This window comes from Thalia democratica, chromosome 2 (assembly GCF_965202585.1).
Source record: "Thalia democratica chromosome 2, ktThaDemo2.hap1.1, whole genome shotgun sequence".
Taxonomy (NCBI): domain Eukaryota; kingdom Metazoa; phylum Chordata; class Thaliacea; order Salpida; family Salpidae; genus Thalia; species Thalia democratica.
In genome coordinates, this window is record NC_139166.1 from 40,571,290 (window position 1) to 40,583,001 (window position 11,712).

The 11,712-nt window shown below is 30.0% G+C and overlaps 1 protein-coding gene across 2 annotated transcripts; it reads right to left on the reverse strand.

Moving 5' to 3' along the window:
- Nucleotides 1-286: 286 nt before the first annotated feature.
- LOC145849604 (uncharacterized) lies at nucleotides 287-11,062 on the reverse strand. Of its 2 annotated transcripts, none has more exons than XM_082954573.1 (35): nucleotides 10,992-11,062; nucleotides 10,734-10,936; nucleotides 10,083-10,226; nucleotides 9,829-10,013; nucleotides 9,581-9,773; nucleotides 9,384-9,515; nucleotides 9,191-9,325; nucleotides 8,568-8,706; nucleotides 8,390-8,508; nucleotides 8,175-8,324; nucleotides 7,947-8,117; nucleotides 7,705-7,878; nucleotides 7,520-7,643; nucleotides 7,360-7,418; nucleotides 7,193-7,295; nucleotides 6,891-7,111; nucleotides 6,554-6,690; nucleotides 6,227-6,482; nucleotides 5,911-6,138; nucleotides 5,652-5,843; nucleotides 5,447-5,592; nucleotides 4,174-4,408; nucleotides 3,700-4,110; nucleotides 3,369-3,646; nucleotides 3,179-3,311; nucleotides 2,895-3,111; nucleotides 2,687-2,832; nucleotides 2,523-2,617; nucleotides 2,267-2,459; nucleotides 1,878-2,207; nucleotides 1,532-1,807; nucleotides 1,118-1,213; nucleotides 883-1,008; nucleotides 677-803; nucleotides 287-584 (listed from the first exon to the last, which is right to left on the reverse strand). In XM_082954573.1, exons 1-34 carry the CDS (start codon nucleotides 11,032-11,034, stop codon nucleotides 717-719), a joined length of 5,877 nt encoding a protein of 1,958 aa, XP_082810699.1. In that variant the 5' UTR covers nucleotides 11,035-11,062; the 3' UTR covers nucleotides 287-584; nucleotides 677-716. The 2 variants fall into 2 exon arrangements, with proteins under 2 accessions (XP_082810699.1, XP_082810700.1); XM_082954574.1 differs by having other exon boundaries at nucleotides 287-596.
- Nucleotides 11,063-11,712: the final 650 nt, after the last annotated feature.

Consider the following 11,712-nt stretch of genomic DNA (forward strand, 5'->3'; position numbering starts at 1 on the left):
AGCTTTATTAGATTTTTAAATAAACATTTAATTTAAACTTTTTTAAATAACTTTTTCTTTGCATGTAAAACATTTTTGAAAGCCAAAGCTAGTAAAACGACTTCAAGTTTTACAGAAAATGTTCATTTATAGTTTAACTTATTTATACAAATTTAAAACTAAAGGTTTATACGCTTAAACATAAAATTTAAAGTGTTGTAACTGATTAAAAAATACATTAAGTATATTTATTTGTATACGACTAATTATTTACTTATTACTTTCTCGAAACAAATGAATAGAAATACATTTTAGTGCAAAGGTTTATTAACATAAAATAAATAAATGTAAACATTGAAACATTGAACAGTTACATACAGAGGTAATAGTTATCAATCGAATATGTATGTGTTTAACAACTAGAGTACAATTCAAATCTTTCCAACATAAATTTTCTTTAAGCGCTCAAAAAGAAAGAAGATCTCTCCTCAAACAATTAAAAAGTAACGGTTTTTAAACTGTGAATGAAAGCTATCTTCTAGGGTGAAGTTTTGTAAATTGATTCAACGTTTACAAAGTCAGTTTGCTTAATCGTAAGTCGGGAGCTGAAAAAAGTACTTTTAAACTTTGTATAAGTAAACTAAAGCTATAGAGTATTGTATAAAATATCCTGTTATTAAAACAGTCTAAAACTAACCAATATCAGTCAACAAAAATCGGAGCTAGTTTTCTTTTGGCTAAGAGCTTTTGCCTGAAGATTGAACAACCTTTCTTGAAAGTGACATCGAAAATCCACTTGAAGATGATTCGCTCTTATCAGTAAGCTTTAAAAAAATTGATAGTTTTTTTAACAATATACCAAACAATAAAAAACAATATATTTTGTATTAAGAATTAACTTACTGTGTAGCGAGATTTCGACCTCACTTTATTAAGAGTCGACTCGCTCATTTCAGCTCTTTCTTCCGCTTCCTCTAGATCATGTGTTGCTTTTCTGAACTTTGCTAAATTCTGATTAGCTTGTTCTTCCTTTAATATTTATTTAATTTATTTTTATTACTACTCTTATTCTCAATATTATTACCCTATCTGTTTTAGATACTTTCTTTTTATTACTAAAACTTAGAAAAGAACTTACTGCATCTTCAGCCATCTTTTTGTATTGCTTTAGCTTCATTTGCAGTTTTTCAACTAGTTCTTGCATTCTTGTCTGGTTTTTACGATCTTCATCGGCCTAATCAAACATGTAAATTGAAGTAAACATTCATTTTTTTCAAGATTATTAAACGAAGTTCTTAACTTAAATCCAATAAAAAGAAATGTTTATTAGTTCATGAGTTAATTTAAAAATAATGTTTTACTTCTTCTATTAACTCTAGTATCTTTTGAAACGTTCTTACTAAAAAATAATATTTACTATTTTATTAAACTAAGAATTTTGTTGTAACTGAGGATATAATTAATCTTATTGATTCATAGAGTAAAACATTGTTTTATGAATAAGTATAAGTTAATAAAAATAAATGTTTTGTTTAAATTTCAAAAAACAAACTTGGAAGGTTAACTCCTTCAGACGACGATCCATTTTTCTATAATTCTTTAGAGTTTCAGCGTGACGACGCTGTTCTCCGTCAAGTTCACCTTCGATGTCCTTCATGCGAGCTTGCACCGCTGCAAGTGCTTTTCTACCCCCTTTAAGTGCGTATGCTTCAGCTTCTTCAAGCTTAATTGTGAGTTCATGGATTTGCGCTTCCAAAGTCTTTTTAATACGCTCTATAGATACTAGATGCTGTTGTTCTTGACGCAGTTCTTCTGCCATTCGTCCAGCCTGTTTTAATGTTGAAGTAAAATATTGTTTTGATTACATATAAATTGAAATACGTATAGTATGTGCTTACATCAGCAACTGCCTTCTTAGCACGTTCATCAGCACCCTTAGCTTCAGCAAGAGCTTCATCAAGTTCAGCTCTCATTTGTTCATTTTCCGTCTCAAGCTTTCTACGAGCACTTGAAAGAGCTGAGTTTTGAGCAGACAAGTTATTAACACGATCAGTAAGCTCAAGAAGTTCATTTTCAGCTTGTTTTCGTGCACGTTCGTTTGACTCTAATGCGCTTCTTGTCTCGTCAAGTTCTGTCATAACAATTGTCAATTTTCTTTCTTGAATACCATATTGTTCACGCATTTCTTCATAGTTTCTTTGGTCCTCATCCATTTGGTCTTGCATGTCCTACACAAATAAGTGTGTTTAGTAAATGACTTAAATAATTAAAGTGTGCTAATTCTTACTTTTATAGTGCCTTGTAATTTTTTGACTATTTTGTTAGATTCAGCCAAATTTTTGTTACTATGATCCAGCTGAAGTTCAACATCATTGAGTTGAGATTCAAACTTCTTCTTTGATCTAACTGCATCTGATCGTGCTTTAATTTCAATATCAAGGGATGTTTGCATGGATTCTACTGATCGAGAGTAATTTTTTCTGTTGTTTAAGTTATTGTAAAACCCATTACTAAGTTATATTAAAAAAGTAAACAATTTTTACCTTGTTGATTCAAACTCTTCGTCTTTTTCTTGAAGTTTTCGATCAATATCAGCTTTAACTTGAGTTAGCTCAAGTTGCAAACGAAGAACACGGCTCTGTTATTGAATGTTTTTTTATAAACCAAAGAATACTTTTATTTAAATAAAACTAAAAAAATTACATACTTCTTCAAGCTCAAGTGCACCTTCCGCTTCTTCAAGAGCAGCTCTCAATTCTTCAGCTTCAAGCTCAGCCTTCTTTTTGGATTTGCTCATTTCATGAAGAGATTTACCTCCAGTTGAGAGCTGGTCGGTAAGATCGCTTATCTCATCTGTTAATAATGGTTTTTAGCTTATAATAAGAAGACAGTGTTTAAAGTTTGATGTAACAAACCTGCCAAATTTTTGTTTTCACGTTTTACTATATCTAGTTGTTCAATGCTTTCTTCATATGATGTACGTAACTTGTAAACTTCAGTTTGATAGTTACGTGATTCGCGTTGAGACTCATCAAGTTCTGACTGGATCTCCTCAACCCGTTGTTTCCATGTTGCAATTTCCTTATCAAAATTTCTTTGCTTCTTGTCGAGAGCGTTAATAGTAGTATTGGCCTAGTAAGTTTATTAACGTTTGTTTTTATTTAGAAATGTTTTAACTACAAATAAAAAAGAAACTAACTCTTTCTAAATCAACGTTAAAATCTTCAAGCTCATTGGTTAATCGTACTTTTGTCTTTTCAAGGCTAGCACATTTAGCCAAAGCATTTTCAGTTTGTTCTTCAGCTTCTTGGAGGCGAACAGCAAGCTTCTTTCTGTAAAACATGAGAAATAATGAATGCGTCTACATGCTTGACTTGAAAATATCTAACTTGGCTTCTTCGAGTTCTTCCATACGCTGAATGGCATCAGACTCATACTTTGTTCTCCAGGATGTTATTTCAGCATTTGCTTTCGACAAAGCTCTCTGCAATTCAGCTTTTCCTTCTTGTTCCTCTTCAACCTGCTCACGAAGCAAGTCAAGATCGTGGCGAGCAGCTTGGAGAGCGTGTGTCAAAGATTGCTTATTTTTCGACTCTTCTTCTAATTGACGTTTAAGGTCTTCAATTAGTGATGTCATGTTAGATTTAGCACGTGAGAGAGCATTGACCTAAAATAAAACATTTTAAATATATGATATCAGTAAACTAGTTTATAATATACCTTGTTTTCAGCTTCTTCGAGTAATTGCATATTTTCTGCAGTTTCGCTCTGAAGTTTGTTTTTGGATATTGTTAATTCATTAATAAGACGAGAGTTTTCTTCAATCTTAATTCGGGAGTCTGAATATTGCTCTTCCAAAACTCTTACATTTGCTTCAGAACGAATTTTAATTTTTGTTATTTCTTGTAACTGAGAGCTGACATCGAGAAGTTCCATTTGTAACTGAGACCTTTCTTTTTCAACTTTAGTCTTAACACGACTTAAATTTTCAACTTGCTCAACAAGTTCAGTGACAGCATCATTTTGACGTTTCTTTAACGAGGTAACATCAGCTTCATGTTGAATAATAGATTCCTCATAGTCACGTCTTACTTTAGCCAAATCTGCCTCACGTCTCTTAATGAGTTCCACCTATTTTACATCGGAAGTATTAGAATCTAAAAGTAAAACTAAAAAACTTTTAAATCTATTTACTTGTGCTGCAGTAGCTCCACCAGCTTCTTCAAGTTGTTCTGTCAACTGATCCAATTCACGAGTAAGGTCGCTTCGAGCACGTTCAGCTTTTGCACGAGCGTTCCTTTCATTTTCAAGCTCACTTTCTAAATCTTCTACTCGAGCTTGTAATTCTTTAACTTTTCTTGAGAGTTGGTAGACTTGGTTTTGTTCATCTTCAAGCTTTCCTTGTAGTGTATTGATTTCAAAATCTTTCCTGAAATCATAATTTACCATTTTATTAATATTTATAATAATTTACTGGTCAACCTTATTAACAAAAAAATAGTATGTAGTTTACAAAAATATATAAGTCTATCAAAAGTTTACCAAAGTAAATTAAAAAAACCTATAAAACTAATAAACACATTGTTTATTTTAATGGACATTTATAAACTAATCCAACGGTCTTCACGGTGGGCACGAAACTTTTAGGGTGCACAGAAAATAATTGTTAAGTTTAGTTTTTATACTTAGTTTTTCAAAGCGATACATTTAAATTTTAATGATGAATTTAGCCCTGGTAGCAGTGAAATCGCGTGGGGTGGAGCATAAGAGAAAATTAGTCATTATAGTAATATAAAACTGTTAAAAATATTAGTTTTAAAATAAATTTGTTTACAAATGATTTGTTGCAATTTTAATATTTTTATTATACTAAATTACTTCTAAAAATATAAAGTTAAAAGGTTTTTTAACTTCTTGTAAAATTTACGCACCCCTGACAAAAGTATTACGCGTCGCCACTGCCTGGTAGTTCATTTTGTTGTTAGTTTATTGACAATTTTTTTACACATTAAACTCTTTATTTTATTAACTACATGAACTTAATGCGGAGTCGGCAAGCCGCGACCCGCGAGCATGTAAGTGTTATTCGGTAAACCAAAAATTTTGAAACTTGCACTAGATATTCTGGGGTTGGTAATTAAATAGTCTCCAGCATAATTGTCGACAAATATGAAATTTACACTAGATGTTCTAGGGAATTAATCTTTTGAAATTCGCCTCAAATTTTCAGGGGTTTGTAATGAAAAGTAAAGCAAAAAGTCACGTTGTTCAATATAAGAAGCGCACTGAATTACATCTTGGGTTGAACAGATATTTTTTGCAGTTATTAGTATGCACTGATTTTAATCAGCTTTAAGACCTTTGAACTAATCGTATGTTTCTTAAGAACATGAAAAAAAATCACTATTTTTACTAAAATTTGCTGATTTTACAATCAATAACAATAGATACTATAATCAATACTGACTTTCTTATACTTTCCTCTAATTGAGTTTTGTCCCTCTGGAGGTCAGCAATATTGTCAGTAGCAGCACGCATATCAGCTTCAAGCTTTCTCTTTGCTTTTTCCAATTCACTACGTACTTTTCTTTCTTGCTCTAATGCATCCTCAGTCTAAAAAGCAGCTTTTTAATATTTATTGTTACTATTAGTAGTAAAAAAACTATACGTACGTCTTCAATTTGTGTCTCAAGCTTTAACTTAAGTTTTCCAAGATGGTTAGCCTTATCTTCCATTGCTTGAAGATCTTCAAGAGTTTGTTGCTGTACTTGTTCAATATGTTTTTTTTCTTTAAGTAAAGTTGCAATTTTTCCATCACGAGAGTCTAAATCAGACGAAAGACCTCGAACTTTAGATTCAAGATCCTGTTTTGAGAGTTTTGTAAATTACTGTTTATTCAATTACTTAAGTACTATATTAAAATTAACTTACACTTTTTTCCTTCTCTAATCGCTTAATGTTGCCTTCAGCACTTTCAAGATCTTGTGACAGCTCTTCGTTTTGTTTTTCAAGTTTCTTTTTATTTGCAGTTAATTTTTCGTTGGTAGTGCTTTCTTCATCAAGACGTTCAGTCATTTCAGCAACTTCAGTTTCCAAGGACTGTTTAACTTTTACTAATTGCTCATTACGTTCTTCTGCATCAGCAAGGTTTTCTTGTTCCTAAATGAGTAAATAAACCACCGTAGTTTACAATGTTTTTTTATATATAATTATGAACTTATGAAATAATGAAAGTTTTAAAACTTACAGCTTGTAATTGTATACTTAAGTTGTTCTTCTCAGAGAGCAAGCTAACACATTTTGTTTCGTAATCTTTTCGCAACTTTTCTTCTTTTGCAAACTTTTCAGCAACTTCAAGTATTTGAATGTCTTTAGCTTTAAGCTCGTCCTCAGCTTTGACGGTATTCAGAAGAGGTTTGACTCTAGTGTAAAGTTTCCACCAGTGCCAATCACGAAATTGTACAAATTTTCTAATGTTACGTTGGATACATTTAGCTGCAAGACTGAAAAAAAAACATAATAAGAGTAAACGAGTTATATACAAGAATATATAACTTTATAAGTATCAGCTAACTTTCTTGCAACCATTTTTTTGAACTCGATTCTCATCAACAAACCGCGTGCTTTAGCTTGCAGTTTTGTTATAATTACAGCTAGCAAATCATCACGTTGATCTTCAAGATCAGCTAAAACTCCAGCTTTGAAAAATATCTGTAACAGTGTGTTTATATGTTTTTGTAGAAGTTAGATAAAGTTGACAATATTTTCTAGATTTTATTAAGTCATTTTCTTTACTTATATTATATATTAAAATATACATTTATTTAAATTTTTAAGTTTTGGTAACTATGGTAGAACATATTCCTATTAATAAAAGAAAAAAAAAAGTAAATAAAGTTTAAAACTAAAACCTTAGTATGTCCAATTCGGTAAAGGTTTAAGTCTAGCTCAATTGTTGTCACAATGGTTTCTGTAGCTTTCTTACTGTCAACAATTTTCGCAACTTTTTTAGCGGCAAGAATTTGGTAACGTTGTTTGAACTCAGGGTATTGAAGTCTGTTAGGGAAACCCTTACGGCAAATACGAATACCTTCAAGCACACCGTTACATCTAAGTTGAGCGATGACTAAATCTGTTTTTGTATGAAAATGTAGATTTCTTGATGATGCATACAAAATAAGTTATACTAAGTTTTAGTTTAAAATTTATATACCTGCATCAACTTCACCAGGTTTTTTCTTTTCGTTTGGAATAATACAACGAACAAAATGAGGTTTAGTGTTTCTCAAGTTTGTCATCAGTTTATTTAATTGTTCCTAAATTGAAAGGTGTTGTTTAATATCAATATAAAAAAACTATATAAGTTTAGATACTACTTACTCTGTATAGAGCAGAAACAGTTTGGAAACCACCTCCTTTACCTTTTTTCTTTCCATGTACTAAAATTATAAATAGTATTTATAATTTTAATTAGTTTTTAAAATAAGCTAGTACATTTTATATTTTCAAAATTATTATTACTTAAAAAATACATTTATACCTTCTTTTGGCACTGGGAAAAGTTGAGGCATTAAAACATTACTCGACTTCCTGAATAGTTCAAGTACAGATTGATTCAATGGATCTTTGTTTTTAAATAACCAACCGTCAACGTTATAACCGACCTAAAATTTTGAATGTTTTATCATACTATTAAGCATAAAAATTGTTATCTGTTATACAAACTTCTCCTGCATAGTGAGCGACCAAAAAATCAGCTCCTCCTTTTTTGATAACTTTTGGTTTAGAGAATGCTGGAGACTTTTTCTGATGAGTAGAGTAAAGTTTATCTCTAAAAGTATCATCGGTTGCTTTTGGCACAATAGATTCCTCTTCTAAAATTGAAAAAACTCCCATTGGCTGTAAAGTTAAAAAATCTGTTGGCTTAGTGATTTAGAGAAAAATCCGTACAATTGTTGAAAAACTACCTTTTCTAAAAGCTCAATACAATCCGCTAAATCCATGCCAAAATCAATGAAGGTCCATTCAATTCCTTCACGTTTGTATTCTTCTTGTTCAAGCACAAACATGTGGTGGTTAAAGAATTGTTGTAATTTTTCATTTGTGAAATTAATGCACAGTTGTTCAAAAGTATTAAACTACAAAATAAATTTCGTTAAAATGACTTATTATTATTTTAGTTTATTAAGTTTTACCTCGAAAATTTCAAATCCAGCAATGTCTAACACACCAACAAAGTAGTTTCTTGGTAAATTAGTTTCCAAAGTAACGTTTAATTTCATTACAATCCAGTTAAACAAGTTTTTGTAAGTTGCTTTTGCTAAAGCACCAGTTGAGTTGTAGCACTGTATTTATATAAGTTGTGTAATGTACATATTTTAAACTTAGTATTAAACAGTTTAAACTATACCTGTTCCATATTTTGACCTTTATTTACAAACTCATTTCCGACTTTGACTCGAGGACGAGTAATACTTTTACAAAATTCTGGTGAACTGACACCAAACAAGTAGCTAACGATATCAGCAACTGTAATTAGTAGTGATAAATTGTTTATTAGTTTAAAATCTTAAAATAAACATTATTACCATCAACAGATTCAACTTCAGCTTGTTCATCACGTGGTTTTTGTTTGTAAGTCATGCTACCAAAATTACAAACACCAGCTGTAATTCTAAATGCTCCCATTTTGTCTTCAGGATCAAATCCAAGAACTTCAAAAGCTTCCTTTTTTTATTTAAAATTGTTATGTTTAAGCTATATAATTAAACTTATTTTGTTAATCGAGTACCCTGTTCATTTTTTTCAAAGGTAGTTTGAAATTTAAAAAATATCGAACTAGTTATGTTTTATACAGTGTACTACAAAAATACTTTACAAAGTATCGTTTCTTTTAAATATGCTGTTAAGTGATGTGTTATAAGTCAACAAAAAAAAATAGTTCTTAATTTTGTAGACCTAAGTAGTTTGATATATAGGAAATGTTAAAGAAAATACTAAAGAACAACGTTCTTAGTTTTATTTACTTATAAAATAAACAAAAAAAAATTGTCAAGATCTTTTTTCACTTCATTGCTTTGATAAAATAAGTGTTTTAATTTAGAGTAAAAATATGTAATACTTATAATTAGTCTACACTACAAATTTTAAAAGCTTTTAAACAGTTTCTACTATGCAGTATTTAAGTTGTTTTTTCTATGATGTAACTTACATCCGTTAGATCGAATTCTTCTTTATCATCCATTCCATCAACTTTTACAACACCTTGACTTACCCAAAAGTAATCTTTTGGGTTTGTTGTAAGCTGCAGACTTTCAACAAAATCTGGACGGCCGCTTGACATTAACTAAAATATAAACTATTAGCTTCTAATTACCACAAAAGCAAAACAGTTTTTTTTTTACTTGGTAGAAGATATGATAGTTACGCTCAGCTTTCAACTGATAAACAATACGAGATTTTTCAAGCAAATAAACTTCTATATCACCTCCAGAGAGTTTTCCACTAGTACCAAAGTGAATTCGAATAAATTTACCCTATAAAGTAAAACGTGTATCAGTAAATTTACAAATATATATTCAAAAAAGCATGTTTGACTAACAAAACGAGATGAGTTGTTATTACGAATAGTTTTTGCATTACCCCATGCTTCAAGTACTGGATTTGTTTGAACAATCTGATCTTCTAAATTAGCTTTGTTTGGGTCTTTTTTAGCCATATTATTTGCAGCAACATTTGCAAAATAAGAAATTACTTTTTTGGTGTTTTCAGTTTTTCCAGCTCCAGATTCACCACTGTGAAAACAATAATTAAAAAAAAAACATCCTTATCAATTTTATGCATACTAACGTAATCAAAATAGATTGATTTTCACGGTCAGTCAACATATCATGGTAAGCGTTATCAGCTATTGAAAACAAGTGAGGAGGCATTTCAGATCGTTTTTTTCCGCGATACATGTCAACAACTATAGAACCGTAAACAGGCAGCCATTTGTAGGGATTTACACAAATGCAGAAAAGACCAGAGTAAGTCTAAACATTATTAAATTCTACTTGTACATCTTATTCATACATTATCAATATTCAGAGGTTAAAACTTACATAAATACGCATAGATTTGTAGCGAGTTGCAAGATTGTTCAAAACACTAGCTTCGTTCAGGAAAGTCATGTTTGCCATGTCAGATGCTTGTTCAAACTTAGGAGGATTAATTTGTTGAAGGTCTTCCTTCACTACTTTTGCTATCTATTTAACAGTATTCATAAAAGTTTATTGAAGTATTTTAATTTAAACAGTAAAACATAAAAACTAAAAATACTAATACACTTCTTAAAGTGTAAGTAATTTGTGAATAGAAAATAAAGTAATTACTTTTACTCTGCAAATAACATTAATTATTTTTAATTTTTGAAAAAAAAAAGTTTTCCTTACTTAGTAGATCTCATCTTGTTTCATTAAAAACTTTATAGTTTTTAATTTTAAACAGGTTTCTAAGTACAAATCATTAGAAGTTTTTATAGTTTTAAACAACTTAAGTGACATAAAAAATCAGCTAAAAACTATGGCACGTAAGATAAGATAAAATTAAAGCAATTAGATAAACTACTCATTATTTTAGAAGTAAACATGTAATTAAAAAAAAGTTTGACGTACTATAACTATTTTTTAAAAAAACTTAAAGTTTTAGTCAGGTAAGAATTTTTTCGCTAAAAACTTGATTCTCAAGTTCTTAAAATCTACATTTATTTATACCTCTCCTCCGTCACATTCTAATTCAACTCTTCCTTTCTTGTCAAGTTCAGTTTTCGATAAAGTTGCACGGCAAAATCCACCATTTTTTTTATCAGGAGCCCAAAAACTTTTCTTTGAATCAAATTTTAGGTTTGCAAAAGCAAGCTTTTCTTCGGCAGTCGGCTCCAAAAATAACAAAGGATCTTCACCGGGTTTACATTCACCTAAATATCACGTATATTTTAGAATATAAACAAGTATACGAATAAAAAAACTTACCCTTGGCAGATGCCTTTCCAATCGGACGAGGTCTCGGTGCCATTCTACTTATAATAAAAGAAACTAGTTGTAGTTCTAAGCAAAGTTTATTAAATTGTTATACAAAACACGAAGTTGAATACTTTTAAAGCTTCAAACATTAATGACTGCATTATAATACTTAACTCTTCTTGTCATTTTATAGCAAAAAAAGTTTTTTGGGTAAATTAAGTAGTTAATGACACTTAAAATTATTATAGAAACTTTTAAGTCGCCATAACTTAAAATTTGACAAGAAAACTAAAAACTATTGTACCTGTAGGTCTTATGATTAAGATTGTGATGATTAGAATATGTAAAAAAAAACTTAATTTTTTTTAATATAAATATTAATTTAATACTGCTTCTAGCCATCTCTCGAGAAAAAACTAAAATTTGCAAAAAATTAAAAATAAATTCTATTGGTCTAATTAGTAAGATTATTAGAGTAAAAAAAAAACTAAAAACACATTCGTTAAGAGAGATAATGCACAATAATTCAGAATTACTAGAAATTTTTGTGTCGGAATTTGAACTGTTGGAGTTTGAATTGTCGTGTACTAAAAATAAAAAGGCTTTACTTGTTTAATTTTTATCTTTTCGTTTAAAAAGTTTTGGGACAAAAAAGTCAATACATAAATATAAAAACAAAGTATCTGTTTTAAATCAACTTGCTTACATACCTTGTAAGTACTTGGTTTTT